This window comes from Larus michahellis, chromosome Z (genome assembly GCF_964199755.1).
Source record: "Larus michahellis chromosome Z, bLarMic1.1, whole genome shotgun sequence".
NCBI lineage: Eukaryota > Metazoa > Chordata > Aves > Charadriiformes > Laridae > Larus > Larus michahellis.
The window spans coordinates 85,727,430-85,746,996 of NC_133930.1; the positions used below are offsets into that span (position 1 = coordinate 85,727,430).

At 41.1% G+C, this 19,567-nt stretch overlaps 1 protein-coding gene across 6 annotated transcripts in view; it reads right to left on the reverse strand.

Moving 5' to 3' along the window:
* ARB2A (ARB2 cotranscriptional regulator A) overlaps nucleotides 1–19,567 on the reverse strand; it is a 273,033-nt gene that overhangs the window by 247,238 nt on the left and 6,228 nt on the right. For 3 of the 6 annotated variants that reach the window (XM_074570302.1, XM_074570306.1, XM_074570308.1), the window contains exon 2: nucleotides 3,221–3,344. In XM_074570302.1, coding sequence (XP_074426403.1) covers nucleotides 3,221–3,326 — 106 coding nt within the window. In that variant the 5' untranslated portion in view covers nucleotides 3,327–3,344. Of the gene's footprint in view, nucleotides 1–3,220; nucleotides 3,345–4,939; nucleotides 5,026–19,567 lie in introns of those variants that run through there. The other 3 variants (XM_074570305.1, XM_074570307.1, XM_074570304.1) reach the window with 2 other exon arrangements.

Sequence of the window (19,567 nt, forward strand, 5' to 3'; positions counted from 1 at the left end):
CATGCAGACTTTGGTCGCTTCAGGGATCTGCTGGCCAAAGTGCCGTGGGACAAAGCTTTAGAGGGAAGAGGGGCCCAGGACAGCTGCTCAATATTCAAGCATCATCATCTCCATGTTCAGTAGCAAACTATACCGACAAAGAGGAAGGCAGGAAAGAATGCTAGGAGACCTGCCCGGATGAACAGGGAGCTCCTGGACACACTGTCACACAAAACCAAACTTTATAAGGAGTGGAAGAAAGGACAGCTAGAATGGGGGGCATATAAGGAAGCTGTCCGAACAGCAAGAGAGCTGGTGAGAAAAGCTAAAGCTCAGTTAGAATTAAATCTTGCCAAGGAGATCAAGGGAAACAACAAAAATTTCTGTAGGTACATTAATGGTAAGAAGAAGGCTAGGGAGGGTGTGGGCCCCCTCAGAAAGGAAACGGGGGAGCTGGTGAGAAGTGATATGGAGAAGGCCGAGGTTCTCAACGACTTCTTTTCCTCAGTCTTCACTGGCAAGGGCTCCAGCCACACTCCCGGAGTCACAGAAGACAATGGCAGGGGTTGGACAGAACTGTCCATCGTAAGTGAAGATCAGGTTCATGACCATTTGACGAACCCGAAAGTGCACAAGTCCATGGGACCTGATGGGATACACCCACGGGTACTGAAGGAACTGGTGGATGAGGTTGCTAAACCGCTCTCTATTATATTCCAAAAGTCATGGCAGTCTGGTGAAGTCCCCGCTGCCTGGAAAAGGGGAAACATAATCCCCATCTTCAAAAAGGGAAGGAAGGAGGAACCGGGGAACTATAGGCCAGTCAGTGTCACCTCCGTGCCTGGTAAGATTATGGAGCAGATCCTCCTGGAGGCACTGCTGAGGCAGAAGAATAACGAAGAGGTGATTGGGTACAATCAACACGGCTTCACCAAGGGCAAATTGTGCCTGACAAACCTGGTGGCCTTCTATGAGATGGTCACAACATCAATAGACAAGGGGAGAGCAACTGATGTCATTTACCTGGAGCTGAGCAAAGCCTTTGACACTGTCCCACATGACATCCTGGTCTCCAAGCTGGTAAAATATGGGATTGATGGACTGACAATTCAGTGGAACTGACTTGATGGCCACACCCAAAGAGTGGCTGTCAATGGGTCCATGTCCAAGTGGAGGCCAGTGACAAGTGGAGTCCCTCAAGGATCAGTACTGGGACCGGTCTTGTTTAACATCTTGGTCAGCAACATGGAGAGTGGCATTGAGTGCACCCTCAGCACGTTTGCCGACGACACCAAGCTGTGTGGGGTGGCTGACACGCTGGAGGGAAGGGATGCCATCCAGAGGGACCTTGACAGGCTGGAGAGGTGGGCCCATGCCAACCTCATGAAGTTCAGCAAGACCAAGTGCAAAGTCCTCCTTGCAATCCCAAGCACCGATATGGGCTGGGCAGGGACTGGCTTGAGAGCAGCTCTGAAGAAAAGGACTTGGGGGGGCTGGTAGACGAGAGGCTCAACATGAGCCATCGGTGTGCACTGGCAGCCCAGAACGCCAATCGTATCCTGGTCTGCATCAGGAGAAGCACGGCCAGCAGGTCGAGGGAGGTGATTCTGCCCCTCTACTCCACTCTTGCGAGACCCCACCTGGAGTACTGCGTCCAGTTCTGGAGCCCCTACTACAACAGAGATATGGACGTGCTGGAACGTGTCCAGAGAAGGGCCACGAGCATGATCAGAGGGCTGGAGCACCTCTCCTATGAGGACAGACTGAGAGAGCTGGGGTTGTTCAGTCTGGAGAAAAGAAGGCTCTGAGGACACCTTATAGTGGCCTAGCAGTATCTTAAGGGGGCCTACAAGAAAGCTGGTGAGGGACTTTTTAGGATGTCGGGTGATGGTAGGACTAGAGGGAATGGATTAAAACTAGAGATGGGTCGATTCAGACTGGACGTTAGGAAGAAGTTCTTCACCATGAGGGTGGTGAGACCCTGGCCCAGGTTGCCCAGAGAGGTGGTGGAAGCCCCATCCCCGGAAGTTTTTAAGGCCAGGCTGGATGGGGCTCTGCGCAACCTGATCTAGTGGGAGGTGTCCCTGCCCAGGGCAGGGGGGTTGGAACTAGATGATCTTGAAGGTCCCTTCCAACCCTGACAATTCTATGGTTCTATGAATTCAAGACTAGTTCAACACAGCCCAAAACTGAGTGATCGGCAGGAGACCTTCTACAGCTCAACAGTTGTTCACTAGATTACATGAAGAAAACAAGATCCTCACTAAAATTTTTCATTATGTGGAATATTTTTCAGACACTAATCCTTAATGAAGATCAAATTAGTGCCAAGTATAAAATGAGAATTTTACTTTTCCAAACGTGAAGTATAATTTCCTCAAAATATACTAATTTGATAGTTAGTACAGGGTTTGAAAAAAGCACCACATACGTTTTCACCAAACGTTTCACAAAAACACAGTTGTAACTGAAGAAACATCATCTACCATCACAGCAAAGCAAAACATATATTCCTAATAACACTTTAGTAGTATTTCAATTTTTACACTGGAGTTGCAGAGAGTATTGTTTTTTCTCTTTAGAAAGACAATTTAGAGAGTAAATGTGTGATGCAAGCACTTTAGATACAATGTTTGGTTAGCGTACTTGTAGGTCTAACCAACTGCTTGTACTTCCAAAATTGAAAAACACTATTTATAAGATGTCATTTCTTTCATTTATTTTGTCCTCAAGAAAATTACTCTGCTAAGTCACTTAGGTCCATTTATTTTTTTAAAATATACATTACAAAGAAAACTTTATAAAATCAACATGGTAATCAACGTCCTCAAAATGTTTTCCCTGCTAACATTCTAGTCAAAGAGATTTTTAAAAGCTGTAATATGGATGCATAATTATAAAACGTAAGTGGCATAAAAATTAAATGATAACTCCCAGAAACTAAGAACACAAAAGCACCAGTCAACTTTCTCAAAGGATAATTATGAAAATTAAAAAAATTAATGGATATCTTATTCTGTTACTCCTTACCACGGATCGTTATTTTTTTATATCCTCTTACAAAAATACTGATAATGGACACACCATTAGACAAAAAGCATTAGCATAGATGGACTAATAGTCTCTTCCAGTATCACAATTCCCAGACTCTAACCCATAGTTATATCAAACAATTTTCCTTTCCTTAGTAATTGTTTCAGAAATGTCAATATATGTAAAAAGAAGGCAAAAAGACTCATACCCTTTAATGCAGTAGTCTTCTCTTTTTCATCGGGGCCTCCTTGTGGGAGCTGAGCCATCTCTACCCCAACTGTCAACAGATGTAAAATACTGAGATAAATGTACATTAATCTTCGAAGGACAATCTGAAAATCAACAACAGTAGGAAATGAACAAATTTACTGACTTTTTCTTCCATAGATCTCATTTGCTACTGCTTACATCATGAAAATCCAGAACTTGTTCTAAAAGCAAAACTTCCCTGAGTATTATAAACCCCTCTGATATCTAAGGTAAAATTAACTTTTTCCTCTCCTTCAAAACTTATACCGGACACTCTAAACTCTCATCACACTATCCTGGACTAGGACAGTTTACACCAAAGTGACACACACTGCAGTATCAAGTTTGGTCAAAGATTCGAGTTCACAAGAATGAACACTAACGTCTCCCTCATCCTGAAAGGACAACTATCTAATGGATATTTCTTTTTTGAGATTCTAATTTAACATCAGTAAATGAGACACCTTTTGGTGTCTCATTTGTGTCTACGTGTGGTGTCTACATGTGGTCTACATGTCTCATTTGGTGTCTACATGTGTGGTGGCACCACACATGTAAGGCCAAAGGAGCAGATAAAAGAAAAACCAAAACATAACCAGCGGAGCTTCCACAATTTTTAAGGATTTTCTTCATCAATTAACTCCACTTTATTGTTCTCACTGTATTATACTGTTTTGTTTTAGCAAAACTACACAGAGCACACAGCTTTAAACCACTGTGATTTCTGCGATACATTATCGGCATTGAAATGTATAGAGTAAATGTCCAGCTAAGGAAAAAACCTCAATACATTCAAGGTGAGAATTTACACGAAAAACATATTTCTAAATTTCTCCTATTGCGCAGAAGGCAAAACAGACATTCAACTCTGCAATCCCTTTCATCCTCAATCTGACACTACGGGAGCAAACTACCACATCACAATCACTACTTCTTCCTTCTCAGGAAAAAGACTTTTGTGCATTGAATTCTTCTTCCCTTCATCTTTTTTGGCTCTTTGTTTTATCTGTCATTCATTGCCAATTTGTTTCATTCTTCTCCCCAACATACTTTATCTTCGATGAGGTTGCATGAACTGTATCTCTGTAGCAATTTGTAAATTTGAAACAAAGAGTAATAGGATTCACCAACCACTACTGGCTCCCTATTACTTACACCTGTAAGAAAGAACCCCAAAATGGTTTATTTTAAGTAACAGCAGTTCAGTGTATGGGCAGCAGAAAAAACTAAAAATCAATAAAGCTTAATAAAGACTATTTTTCTATTGTCTTTAGAGAAAACCTATTACATGAAACTTTCTTGTAGATTACGGAAAAACATACCAACTTAAGGGAGTGATAGTTATTATTAACTAAGGAGAGAACTTGGGGGGTGTTGTTTGTTTGTTTGTTTCAGTTTGGTGTTCAAGAAAATCCAATAATACATTCTATAAACTGAACCTAAGGGAAACTTTGACACCTTCCTTTGGAGAAGATTGTTCAGATTAAGCTGATGGGAAATTACAGTACACAGCCAAAAGTCTTTTAAAGACACAGCTCCACTAGGAAAGCTCTGCTTAGATTGTACACTTTTTAAAATGTGACATAAGTCAACATGATTCAGTTAAAATGCGCATCTTTTGGATAACACTTTAATCATGTTAGCACTCATAACAAAAGTAATCAACAAAAAAACTCACAGAGACTTTGGCTGCCCAGGGAGGGTGTGGAGTCCCCTACTCTGGAGATTTTCAAGACCCGCCTGGATGCAGCCCTGAGGGATGTGCTTTAGGCAATCCTGCTCTAGCAGGGGAGTTGGACTAGATGATCTCTAGAGGTCCCTTCCTACTCTGAAGATTCTGTGATTCCGTGAATCCGTGATTTTCTGGCATGTAACACAGTCAATGGAAATATTAAAATTACTCAAATTTCCGTTCACACATGTAGATGGTATTAAAGACTTTTGTCAGATACTTCCAAATAGTCCAGTGACAAAAGTTCAACAAATACAGAATCTTGTCCATCATCAGTTTGTACATCCGCAGCACAAAATCACGTACATTTTAGTAAATCATTCAGAAAATAAACTAACCCATTCCAGTTAAAGTCATCAGAAGTGCTAGAAAATGACAGTGATAGTGTTTTGTGATAGCCCGGATGAAAATTGTTCTAGTCATACAAATTGTGTAGTCCTCCCTACACAACATTTGAAAATGCATCATTGGGTATAGGTAAGTCAATGCAGTTACAAAATACATACAGGTGCTCAAAGACTTGTTATTACCCAAGGGAAGAAATATAAAATTTATCTGAACAGATTTACCTCGATAAACTAACCCCCAACTCATAATCAGATAAATCAATGCAGTGACCAAGAATCCCTGGCGTTCTTGCCTCTACAATGGATACCCTTCTTCTTCCTTTAGCAGATGAAGACCCTGCCACTGAGTTAAAAGTAGGTAATTAACAGCTTCACTTGCCAAGCTAGAAGCACCAAAGTAAATAAACAAACAAATAAATCTGAATTTAGCTTTGAGAGAGAGAATATCCAGTTCTTTTCGACAAAGTAAAAAACTGTTACAGCAGCCACTGGAGGGAGGACTTGATATTAGAATGAGGATGAAACAAGCACACAGTATTTTATGCATTGTTTGTGCGAACACAGCAGTTTGTTGAATCCCTCACTGATATTTGTTTAAATGACAAATAGAAGAAATTAAATGAGAGGGTTGGATTTCCTTTCTTTGACTGGCAGATGTCGAATCAACTATAGTCTGATGGTGCAGAAATGAACAGTGGGAAAATTATAAAGCTCTCTGAATGGTTGCTCATAGACAAATGCAGGAATTGCAGTTTATTCTAGGCATCAGTTTCAAGCCCCAGTGATCTTCAATTACATGCACTGACCACTCCATATAATTCACTAATACCATTATCAAGTTTCTCTTAATAATTACAGATTATTTTAAAAGTGTTACTCTGTACAATTACTTAGATGATTCTTTTTCTGTGATTGTTTTTTGCACTAGCTACAGCTAGCATACTTCCTAAAAAAGTTACTTTTCACCTGAAGAAATGTTTACAGTAAGTCTATTGCCAAGAGAATGTATATTTATTTGCATGTATCTTGCTTTCCCATGCAAACTTAAGTATTCTATCACAAAACATCTTATGCGTATTCTGTGCCTCTTCAACTCAATGCCCAGCAACACTTAAAATAAGTTGACAGCAGAAATATTCTGGTTTCATGGTTTCACATGAGACAAGATGACTGCATTTTCATCATAGCCCTATTAATGCAACTACAGAAGTGATGGCTCACAAACAAATGGTCATTAAATTTAAAAAAAAAAAAACAAAAACAAAACAAAACCCAACCAAATGCTACAGACTGTTGCACACTAGGGGGAATATACACACATATTGTTCCCTGAGCACCCAGACCCCTGAACTAGAAGACAGGGATGGGGAGCAGAATGAAGCCCCTCTAATCCAAAGGGAAATGGTGAGGGACCTGCTTCAGCACCTGGAGGTGCACAAATCTATGGGGCCGGATGGGATCCACCCAAGGGTATTGAAAGAGCTGGCGGAGGTGCTCGCCAGGCCACTTGGTATCATTTATGAGCAGTCCTGGACAACCGGGGAGGTCCCAGCTGACTGGAGGTTAGCAAATGTGACACCCATCCACAAGAAGGGCCAGAAGGAGGATCCGGGGAACTACAGGCCAGTCAGTCTGACCTCGGTGCCTGGGAAGGTCATGGAACAGATCCTCCTCAGTGCCATTACACGGCACATGCAGGAGAACAGGGTGATCAGGCCCAGTCAGCATGGGTTTGTGAAGGGCAGGTCATGCCTATCAAACCTAATATCCTTCTATGATAAGGTGACCCACTTAGTGGATGAGGGAAAAGCTGTGGATGTTATCTACTTGGATTTTTGCAAAGCTTTTGACACCGTTTCCCACAGCATTCTCCTGGAGAAACTGGCTGCTCATGGCCTGGACAGGTGTACTCTTCGCTGGGTAAAAAACTGGCTGGATGGCCGTGCCCAGAGAGTGGTGGTAAATGGAGTTAAATCCAGTTGGTGTCCAGTCACAAGTGGTGTCCCCCAGGGCTCGGTGCTGGGGCCGGTTCTCTTTAATATCTTTATCAATGATCTGGATGAAGGGATCGAATGCACCCTCAGTAAGTTCGCAGATGACACTAAACTGGGCGGGCGTGTTGATCTGCTTGAGGGTAGGTTGGCTCTGCAGAGGGATCTGGACAGGCTGGACCGATGGGCTGAGACCAATGGTATGAGGTTCAACAAGGCCAAGTGCCGGGTCCTGCACTTGGGTCACAACAACCCCATGCAGCGCTACAGGATTGGGGCAGAATGGCTTGAAAGCAGCTCGACAGAAAAGGACTTGGGAGTGTTGGTTGACAGCCGGCTGAATATGAGCCAGCAGTGTGCCCAGGTGGCCAAGAAGGCCAACAGCATCCTAGCCTGTATCAGGAATAGTGTGGTGAGCCGGACTAGGGAAGTGATCATCCCCCTGTACTCGGCACTGGTGAGGCCCCACCTCGAGTACTGCGTTCAGTTTTGGGCCCCTCGCTACAAGAGGGACATTGAGGTGTTGGAGCGTGTCCAGAGAAGGGCTACAAAGCTGGTGAGGGGTCTGGAGGACAAACCTTATGAAGAACGACTGAGGGAGCTGGGGTTGTTTAGCCTGGAAAAGAGGAGGCTGAGGGGAGACCTTATCACCCTCTACAACTACCTGAAAGGAGGTTGTAGAGGGATGGGGGCTGACCTCTTCTCCCTGGTGACAAGTGATAGGACGAGGGGAAACGGGTTCAAGTTACGTCAGGGGAGGTTTAGATTAGATATTAGGAGACATTTTTTCACTGAAAGGGTTATTAAACATTGGAATAGGCTGCCCAGGGAGGTGGTGGATTCACCATCTCTGGAGGTGTTTAAAAAAAGGGTAGATGGGGCACTGAGGGACATGGTTTAGAAGTGGCTCTTGTCAGGGTAGGCTAAAGGTTGGACTCGATGATCTTAAAGGTCCCTTCCAACCTCAACAATTCTATGATTCTATGATTCTATGATTCTATATTTCATGTTCTTGTTTGTAAAGTGGTACTGGAAGTTTGGGCCACCGAGACTGTGACTGTATAACAGTGCTAGTCTTCTAATCAAACTAGACACCGTAACATATATTCTGACTCCAAAACAAATGCACACATACACAGATTTCTAGAGACTTCAGTTCTTCTTCATTGTATAAATGCAGCTAGAAATGTGGCAAAAAAAAAGTTGTATATGATTTTGCTCTACATTAGCAATACCTGACATTAAGTCAATGCTACAAACGTTCCAAATAAAGGCTATAATTGTAGTGCTAACCCACTGCAAGCGCAACACAAGTATTTTCAAATAGGACAAATCCATCGAGTTTATCTGGACATAATCTGAACAAGAGTTATCAGAATGCTTCTTGCACTGCACGGCTTTATTAGAATACAGTTGAATTAGGGTCCTGCTCTCTGTAAACTGACATCCCAAGCAAGCTAGAGACAAGTATGGGTTAGATTTGTGCAATGTAGCTGATGACTGAGTCAGACCCAGTTTTTCTTCAAAGAGACGGCTGTGTGACAGTTTGGCTCGAGCCCCTTATCTGTATTGGCTCAACAAAGCAAAAAATACATACTGTAATCTTAGTAGTATTTTCTGTCTAATTAGATTTTATCTATTCCTACTTTTAAGGCACTACAGATGACATCAGTAACAACTGCTTCAATTAAGGTTGTACTTCACTTTCCTTCACTTACAAGAGCCTATTTTCAACTGCTTATAGGTTTGCCAAACTTCAGCTCTGAATGCCCATTATTTCCAGCCTGCTTTGGACTAAACAGTTTTGAAAAAGTTCGGCTAAAATGTCTAGCTCCTGTATAAGGAGAAGGTTCTTCTGCTCACTTCTGCTGATGTTAATGAGCAGCTACAGCATCTCCATGTTGCAGAGATCAGAAATTTAGCCAGAGGATCAGCTTAGCAGTGTGTGCCTCTTGCCATTACCCTTAGAGCCTGCCCAGATCTGCTCAAGTAAAATTTGCTTTTTGTGCACATTTAATATAGACTTATTAAGACTTATCAGAATTTCCAGAAAATTTACCTATTTGCCTACAGCATGCTCCATACAGCTGCAAAAAGCCAGAGGGAAGATGCACAGGAGGGGAGTAATAAATGCTAGAAGAGCAGGATCTTTAACCACTAGAATACAAAGAAACTGGCGAGGATCCCAAAGTCCCTGAATCTCAGTACATCTTCGCATTCTACCAAATGGTGGTGGTACTTGCTGATAAAGTACACGACTGCAGCTGACACTAAGGGTTGATTTGTTTGCACAGCAGCTACCTTCCAGTGTTATTTACCCCGCAAGCTCAAAAAGCAGAGGACTACGAGCTATATGTATTAGCGTCCCGACCGTGTCAGCTACTCAGTTGTTTACACAAGGCAGAGTCAACACAATTCCACGTGATGAAGCTTTAATTATTTCAGTTTAACTTTCTTGAAATGCTGGAAATGACCTTCATAAACATATGCATGTAAACATGATCAAATAAACATGTCAAAAGAATACAAAGAGGCAGCACAACCTCAACACAGCCTCTGGGAGGTTTACAACATGATGGTCTTATCAACCAAAAACCAGCTTCAAAAAGATCATCAACAATTCTGCAGTAGCAACAGCTTTGAATACACTTACTGGTTTTGTCTGGGATAGAGAGAGTTTTCTTCACAGCAGCTTGTATGGGGCTGTGTTTTGGATTTGGGCTGAAAAAAGTGTGGATAACACAGGGGTGTTATGCTCACACAGCACCGAGGCCTCTTCTGCTCCTCACCCAGCCCCACCAGCGAGTGGGCTGGGGAGGGCACAAGGAGCTGGGAGGGGACACAGCCGGGACAGCTGACCCCAACTGACCACAGGGATCTTCCATACCATATGGTGTCATGCTCAGCAATTAAAAATGCGGGAAGAAGGAGGAAGGGGAGACATTCAGAACCATGGCATTTCTCTTCCCAAGTCACCGTTATGTGTGATGGAGCTCTGCTTTCCTGAAGATGGCTAAATACCTGCAATTCCTTATTTTGCTTTGCTTCTATGTGTGGCTTTTGCTTTTCCTATTAAGCTGTCTTTATCTAAACTCATGCATTTTCTCACTTTTACCCTTCTGATTCTCTCCCCCATCCCACTGTGGGAAGAGTGTGTGAGCAGCTTTGGGGGGGGCTTGGCTGCCTACAGGGGTTAAACCACAACAACACATAATACAATACTCTCTTAAATATGCACAGTATCAATAATTAAGTGCATGGAGAACCCTACTTCTGTTGAGGCAGACGGATAGTTATCTAACGAATCATGCAAGCAACTCTGGGGACACAAAAAGTGATCCTGCAGTGCAGGCAGAAGAACGCTGCCGGAAAACTCTGTTCACAGAAGGAATTTGCAAGTGTTCTTACGAAATACTATTCAACTCCTGAAAAACAACAAATTCTCAGATAACCTCTGTTTGTAGCTCCCATTTTCCGCGCATTCAGCCTGAATTATTTCATTCAGTGGTCAAAACTATGGACAATGAGATTCCTGTTTAAACAAGAACTTCGAAGAACCTTCCACAGCTTTCCCAATCTCAGTACCCAAGATGCGTGTACATTGATGAGTAGGACATTAATTTCAGTTAATTTCACCACCACCTTCCTCTAAAAGGCCATTAAGAATCCTCCACAAACAGCAGATGCTAGGTAAAATTCAAGGAATTAACATTTATGAAGAACTAACGCCCTGCCATTGAAGCCTCACAAAATGCCCATGTAACAAGTAATAATGCCATATTCGGTGCAAGATTTGTACTGTGTTGTTCCATTAGTGCAACATCTCAACTGATAAGGAACAAAAGAAATGTTGAAGCAACATAATTATTTGGCAAACAGTTGTGTGAAATGCTCTTTAATTACAGAATCACATTGTCCTGTCAGTGTGCATCGCAAGGATAAGTCACCAGGATTTGGCACAATATTGCTTCATAATATACCTGAAATTGCCCTGTCATAGTTTATAAAACTGTTTTGGATAAGATTTTAAGATGATTGTACCAAACTGTTGGTTTTAACAGGATTCTGGCTTGAAAGATGTGGTGGAGAAGACTGACTCTCAGTAGCCTCATCTCTGTACATATTAAGCAGTTATAGGGCAAAGCCAGAATTTTTTATCTTTTTTTAATGCCATCTTCTCTCAAGCAATCCCATGGGTCAGCTGGGATAGAAAAAGGCCTCTGAACACAGAAAAACTCGAAGACTATTAAAAGAGCCTTCTCTTAGGAGAGACACCAAAGTAATTTGCAGGACAGCCACAGAAGAAGAGACAAAGAGAGAGAGTGGAAAACTCTAGGGAAATGATTTCTGCTTAGGCTACCATCAAAAGCTGCTAAAAAACCCTAGACATATGCATATGTGTCTAGTACTTTAAAATCACTTTTTTTCTCTCCCTCTTTACTCTTAAGTAATAGTGTGACTTTCAGATGGGCTGTCTGCCATTAACTGAAGACTCCTGAAAAGAAGGCAGACAAAGTGGCTGGAAACGCAGTGAATCTGGGTCTGTAGCCCAGACCCTCGTACACAGCGAGGCATTTCTAATTCTACTCCAGACTTTTGCCATACATATTGATAGCTTCTATTTGCCATGCTATTGAGCAAAGTTACCCAAACACAGTCCTTGGAAAAATTAAATTCCACCTGTCACACTTAAATGAGGTTGAACAGATGTGTTGCATGATTTGGTTCAGCCTCAAGTCTAAAGACTGTCTCCTAGTAGCAGCCACTCCAACACAAGGGCTAAAGAAACTTCACCAATCATTCTAAACCAAACTTGCCAAATTCTTTGTCTATTTTGTGGAAAGCATTGCATTTCCTACCAGTTTCAACGAATCCTTGCTAAGGAGAACTGTCTTAAATTTTGTAGGTGCAGCACGTGTGACAGAGCAGACTTCAGTCAAGTACCGCCGAACCCAGAGGTGCAGATAACAGCAGCAGATGAGCAGGAAGAAACAGACTGGAGATGGAACTTAGTCTGACAAAAAAGCATCACCATAAATTAATGACTTTTGCTTGGAAGGTTCACAGTTTCAGGCCAGACAGGCCCACAAAATCAATCAGAATTACTTCCTGATAAACAGAGGCCTTTTATTTCCTTCAGCTACCAACCTCTGAGACCAGTAACTTGTGCTTAACCACAGCAGCTCTTCCAGAGAGGCGTCCACTCCCAGATTCAAGTTATTAAGAGCTAAAGAGTCCATCACTTGCTGTGATAGTCTGAAAGGCTAGCCACTGTCTTTCGTACTTTATTCCGGTTTGAATTACTCTGGCTTCAGTCGCTAGTTATTACTATGCCTTTGTACGTTAAGTTTTGTCTCTCTATTTTTCCCTTACTTGATTAGATGCTACAGTCAAGTCCTATCTCTTTCTTCTGGTAAACTAAACAAGCTTAGCAGAGTCTCTTTCTATGAAATTTTGATTCTAACGCAAAGTAATTTTTTCCGTTTTCTCTGTCCCCTTCCATTTTTTAAATCCCAATTGACAGCATTATGCAAGCCAAACTCCATAGGACAAACACAGCAGCTTCTCAGGAAGTCCCACATTTTTACTGATTTCCTTGTTTCAGTTCTGAAAACCTGATCTGCCTTTTTAATTCAGTTTTTTAGACTGTAGACCTAGCTTGCCAAATAACTGGATAACGCCAAATAGATTTTTTATTATCATTCTATGCATCTCAGGTTTAAAACAGATGTTATTAGTAACAACTTAACATTATTATCCATCCTAAGTAGTATTTACAGGAGACTACCACTCCTAAAAACTGTTACGTACAACTTTTTCAGAAAAACATTAAGTGCCTCATGACATAGCTATTTTACTGATACTAAACAGTCTTGAAGCTTGAATGAGACTTATCTTAAAGTACTCCCTTTACAAAATCTTAAATCTATTATACTGAAGCAGTAACTGTAATCAAGAAAACTCATTATCTGAACAAGTTTATTCTGTCATTTAATTATTTATTAATGGAATTTTCCATTAGGATCCCCTTATTTTACCCATGTAGCGACAGCCAGCTAAACAATCTATTATTGTCTGGATTGAACCACTCTCTTCTACCAAGTACTGACACACCGTCAGCACTTTTCTCGTCTTCTAGGATTTCCTTATCATTCCAAGTATTATTTCAAATGCATAACAAAGGACTTCCCTTAAAACTTCTTTTATCATTCTTTGGGTCAACTTTAATAAATAATCACTCTCAGAACAGACAATGACTAACCATTAAATCAGAGGAAGTAGCGGACTCTTCATAACACTTTCAGGCCACAATTAGGTGCCTTTTAGAAGAAACGCTGCAGTTAATCACAACTTAATGATTTAAATATATAGCTGAAAAATGTAACAGCTACAGCTGAAAAATATAACAGCTACAGCAAACTTTATCCATAAAAGAAAAGTAATTACAGGACAAGAGTAAAAAATCCCTTGTGTTATTCTACCTTCACGTCACTTTATGATCAGATGGACAACGCCTACCTCTAAAAAGTGATCTAAACAAAACGCATGCATACTAAGGTCTGTCCTTGTTAAAAGTTCTTCTTTTTATTTCAACCTCTACAACAGCTGACCACACTGCTTCCCAAGACTACACGAAAATTAACACAAGAAAAGCAGAGATATATTATGCAGTAGAAAAAATATGAATCAGCATCACCCTCATTGAGTATAACAAGAGACTCACGAAAATCACGTTACAGGCAATATAAACATTTTCTTACAAAACTGACAGTTTTCAGTAAAATCTGCACTGACATAGCAGCACCTTTAAAGTTTCCTTCCATAAACAAGAATTATTTTTTTGTAATGAAATGAAAGCTATACTGAGCATTATAAGGTAACATTAGCGGTGTAAACACAAGACAGAATCAATCTGCAAAGAAAAATATCATGTTGACTGCTAAAAACAATTACAACAGAGCAAAAGTTGTTGCAAGAATCCACATGATAATGTAGCCAGCCCTCCAATTCTTTATGTTTTTCACCTACTCCCAAACGAAAGCAGAAGAAACATTCCAGTTACAAGAGCTTAAAGATAGTTTGAGGACGCAAAAAAATTTTGTCCTAAATTCCTTGTGCTGGCAAAGGAGGAAAAAGGAAGAGAAAGAAAATCTTAAGAGAAACCAGAATTTTCAGACTTTCCATGCTTTCTTACTAAATCCTACTGTAAGCCATAAAAAAGACACAGAAAAAAACCAAACAAAAACACAAAAAAATGGGGGGAAAAGCAGATGGAAAGTAATTTTACAAAAAAAAAATAATCCAAACCTTGTTAAAAAAGATCAGCAATGCTAGACAAAATACACGGTTTCTTGATATAAATGAAGTTTAGCAGACTTGGTACAAATCCAGAAGATGACACAAAAAATCTGACAAAGATCCAAAAAAAACAACATGGGGAGATGGACAAGGGACAGAGCATTGTCCTTGGAGACACCCAAAACTAAAAGCACCAGAAACTTAAGCAGCATGAACTGGACATAGAAAATTATTTGAAATTAGAACTCAAGTGCTTTAAAACCAAGCCCAGTATAGCAGGGAAGTATTATTTTTATATTCCCAGTAAAATGTGTCTTAACTAGACAGGTGTTTCACTACCATGAGAATTAGGTAAGGCGTCAGACTAAGTGGAAAGCAATTGCCAAAATAAGTGCATACCTAAAAATTACTCAACTTCAAAATACTTCTCAATCTTGCAAGAATCAGCTGAAGCACTCCATTCCAATGGATACAGTTTTTGTGTTACTGGCTCTGAAACTTCACAAAACATAATGAATATTATTTCATAAAATCATGGAGCAGTTTGGGTTGCAAGGGACCATTAAAGGTCATCTAGTCCAATCTCCCCTTCTTCAAGTTACTCCAGTTTGGAAAGTGAAAAATCCACAATTTAGAAAAAAAAGTAGGAAATATTTTCTAGACTATACATCTAGTGTTGCTCAAAAGTTTAAAATGAGACGTAAAGAAACAAATTAGTGAAGGTGATCCCGGCAACGACATCCTGGGCTGATTTAGGACGAGCATTGCCTGCATGTTGAGGGCTGTGATCCTGCTCCTCTGCACTGCTGAGACACATCTGGAGTGCTGTGTCCAGTTCCAGACTGCCCAGTACGCAACTGGAGCAAGACCAGCAAAGGGCCGCAAAGACGCTTAAGGGATTGGAGCATCTGACAGAGGAGAAGCTGAGAGAGCCGAGGCTATTCATCCTGGAGAGGAGAAGACTCAGGGTGGGGCGGAAGGGAAGTTTTATCAATGCCTGTGAAATGCCTGACGAGGAGAGGAGAGACCACTGAGCCAGAGTTTTCCCATGGGTGCCCAGTGAGAAGGCAACAGGCAATGGGTACAAATTGGACATTTGAACATACGGAAAAACTTCCTTGCTCTAAGGGTGGTCAAAGGCTGGAAGAGGCACCCAGAGAGGTTACAGAGTCTCTGTCATGCAAATAGTCAAAACTTACTGAACACGGCCATGAGTAATCTGCTGTAGGTGACCCTGCTCTGGGCACTGGGGTTGGACTAAACAACCTCCAGAGGCCCCTGCCAATCTCAACCACTCTGTCATTCTGTGAAGAAAAATTAAAAGTGCAAAACAAATGAATATGCAAAAAGTGTGTGTGTAGATGTAGATATATTTATACATATGTTAGTTACCTCCCACAATAGCAAGGAACAGCTTTTAACAAGGGATGTGAGAATCACTACGAGCAGCGTGTGGCTGAGCAAGAATTAGAAGCTCATGGTCTCAGGGGTTTCTGTTTTGTGTTGTTAGGAATTTCTTTCTGATTCTTCAATTTGTGTGAAACAGCCAAAATTTATCATCATGAAACTGTCAAAACCATCAGGGCCACAGCCATGACAAATTTGTGAAAGCTGACAACACTGGATATTACTCATTCTATTGGCAACCTTTCTTTTAAATGCATTAAAACACCTTCAAGCTGGTTAAAATCATCCTGCAGATGAATAAACCTTAATAAGTGTCTATATTGTGTTTCCATAGATGATGGCATATGTTTAATATCTGTGTCTTCCCCACCCAAAGACACTATTAAAACATTGACAAGTCTACAGGTATCAGGAAATATAAAAATTAAGGTTGCCTGCACAAACTTAGTTCAGCACCCATGCACCGAATACAGTCTTATACAAAAAACAACATGGAGAAAATAAAGAGAAGTCACCTCATTCCCTCCTACTTTTCCAAGTTAGCATCATCTGTATCTAAGTCTCTGTTCAGTGTGGTTTTGCTTATATTATTTTTAAAAAATACTCATGATGAGTGCTGCACAACCTCCCTAAGGATAAGTTCATGTTGCTCATTGAGTTCTCGCTTGAACCTCATCTTGCGCCACAACGGACATCCAAACGGCCAGACCTCCTGCCTTTTGCTCTGCTTCCCCCAGCTGTGGCTGACAGACCTGAGGAACAGAAAGCAAGGGAAAACCTCCCCCACCAAAGCTGACGTTCTCCTCTCCACGCAAGGTGGGTGGTAGTGCACACTCTCCAGCTACTACAGAGAAACCACATACCCCAGATCCACTGAGAACTCAACTACCCCATCTGACATAGTGTGAGTGTTTTGGCTTTAAACAGAGATCTATTTCAATGCCAGACTACTCATTTTAGGAAAATATTTTTCCTAACTTTTGCTGCTGGCCTTTATTTCCTGACACTTAGGAAGTTTATGCTCTTTCTCTTTGTAGCATCCCTTCCCATACCTGGAGACTGCTTTCATGTCTTTCTTAGTCTTCTCTAGACTGAGCAAACTACTCTTTCTGCCTTTTCACAGAATCACAGAATGGTAGGGGTTGGAAGGGACCTTTTTTTTCCTAGACTTGCGAAGATTCTCGTTGCTTTCCCCTAGAAGACTCTCCTGTGGTCTCAAACCTAAATGGGACATGGAGTAAAGTGAAATTATCATGTGACATGTTTAAATATGTACCTTCTAACTATACATCCCAGAAGAATCATCACCCTTATTGCAACAGCACAGTGCTACTGACGCATGTTCAGACTATGATTCACCTAAAAATCTGGGATTCTTTTCCCTAGAATTATTGCTATTTTGTATTTATGTAGGGAGCTATCTAATCTAAGCACAGTACTGTGCATTTCCCCTTTTAAACTGCATTATTTCTTTTACGTTGTTTCTCTAATTTTTCTAACCCATTTGAAATTCTAAATTTATTCTTTACAAAACTTGAATCCTCCCTCAGCCTGGTACTCTCTGTAAAATTAATAAATGTACTCTCTATGCCATCATCATCCAAGTCATTAACAAAAATGAACGCATAATCACATTTGGTTTCTTCCACTGCACTTCTGCCTATGTCAATTCATAGAATGAAGGTGCTCACTTGATAAGGAGCTATTCAGTTTTGGTCTGACCTTCCTCTCTTGAGCTTTAAGTATGACCCTAATGTTTCTCCCATCCTCAATTCCTTCTCCCCCACATTTAAGTGCCTCTCAATCATCCTCTCCTATTTCTCCCACAAGCTCCCAGTCCCACTTGGCCTCATTCCACCCCAAGAGCTTCTAGTGCCATTCCACTGCCTCCCCAAGCTGTCCTCGCTCGTCCTCTCATTTCAAGTGCTTTCACAGAGACACTGCCAACTCACTCCTCATTCCAACCTTCCCCTCATCCACTCTACTCCAGTCCCCTGCTTTCATTCATCCTGTCCTTACAGAACACACATGGGAATAACAAAGCCATTCTCCTCAGACCAAACTCCCTGTTGTCCACTTCCACTGGTCACCCTCACCACAGTCCAGCAATGGAAGAATATACTGATATAGGACAGCAGATAAATGCAATTTAGAATAAGCAAACAAATTAAAAAAACTATGTTATCTACACCATGTTCCTTCTCTGGAAAGCTTGTTTCATGGTACCACGTGTAAAAAGCTTTCTCATATTCCTCTTAGTAGTACTCTCTAAAGATCGCAATTCTTGGGAATTTTCTAAACAATGTTCTTTTAAATGTTTCCTCAGGACATCACTGGATAGGCAAAATCTGAGCTTCTCAAAGGAATGTGCTATTAGCTTTTAAAAATTAAATTTCTGTCTGATATAAACCAGGTATTAGTTTCCTCTCTCCCCCCAAGAAAATGCAAGTATGGGTGAGTATCACTAAGGAACTGGATTTCCCATCTCAGCATATTTCCTTTCCTTCCCTCCTCCCTCGACCAACTACCTCACACAGGCAAGAATTCAAACTTCTGGTTATTTCGGTGTGGTCGTCTCACAATTGCTCCTTAGGGATTTATCCTATTTTTCATGACTACTTAAAGATTCACCAGAAAGAAAGACAAGGAGAATAGAATTAACAGAACAAAGAAGGAAAAGACAAAAATTTAAAAAAATCTTTAATTACCCACGGAATGATGTTGGGAAGATAATGAACAAGAACTCAACGCACTCCTGCAGGAACATACGTTCAACCTATCTGATATTAGTGAAGTTGGTGGGATGATTCACATGAATGTAATGCTAGAAATCAGGAGATATAACCTATTTAGAAAGAGCAACAACGGAGAACAAATGGCACTGTGTGCCAAAAATGTCATTGTCTGTTTCTGAGTCACTGACAACAGAAAATCATGTCTTAAGAAATAAAGTACAAGTCAGGATACTAGCTGGGGTCTGCTACAGATAGGAAATCTCACATAGCATGGTGGCTAAGCATCTTGTTGGAAATAAAAGTTTCATTATCACAGTGGACATAACACCAAGTGAGATAACCTGGAGCTTTCATGCTGCCATTATCAGAACATGCTTGAAATTTCTAAAAATTGAGGACAATTTCTTATGCTGAGAAATGTTAAATCCAACCCAAGGGAAAGCTGTGTTCGACTTCATCCGGACAGATAACAAGTACCCCACTGTGGCATAGAGAACAAATACAGAACAAAGACCGTTCCTGCCCCCAGGTCTAAGAATCAAAGGAGATATTCCCAAACACATCTTTGCAATACGACTTAAGCGGTCCCACCCCCTACCCACGCTACCCCCTCAGCCGTACTGACAGAACTGATTGTAGCAACGCACAGCGAACCGGTTCAAGGAATCAGATAGGAGTAAAACCAAAATGGGGATTGGAACTGAGTTAAAACTACCTTTCTTTCTTTCTTTCCACACACCCCCTTTTTTTAAAAAAAGTATACTTTTAACCTATCAGTTCTCAGATTCGGTTCAT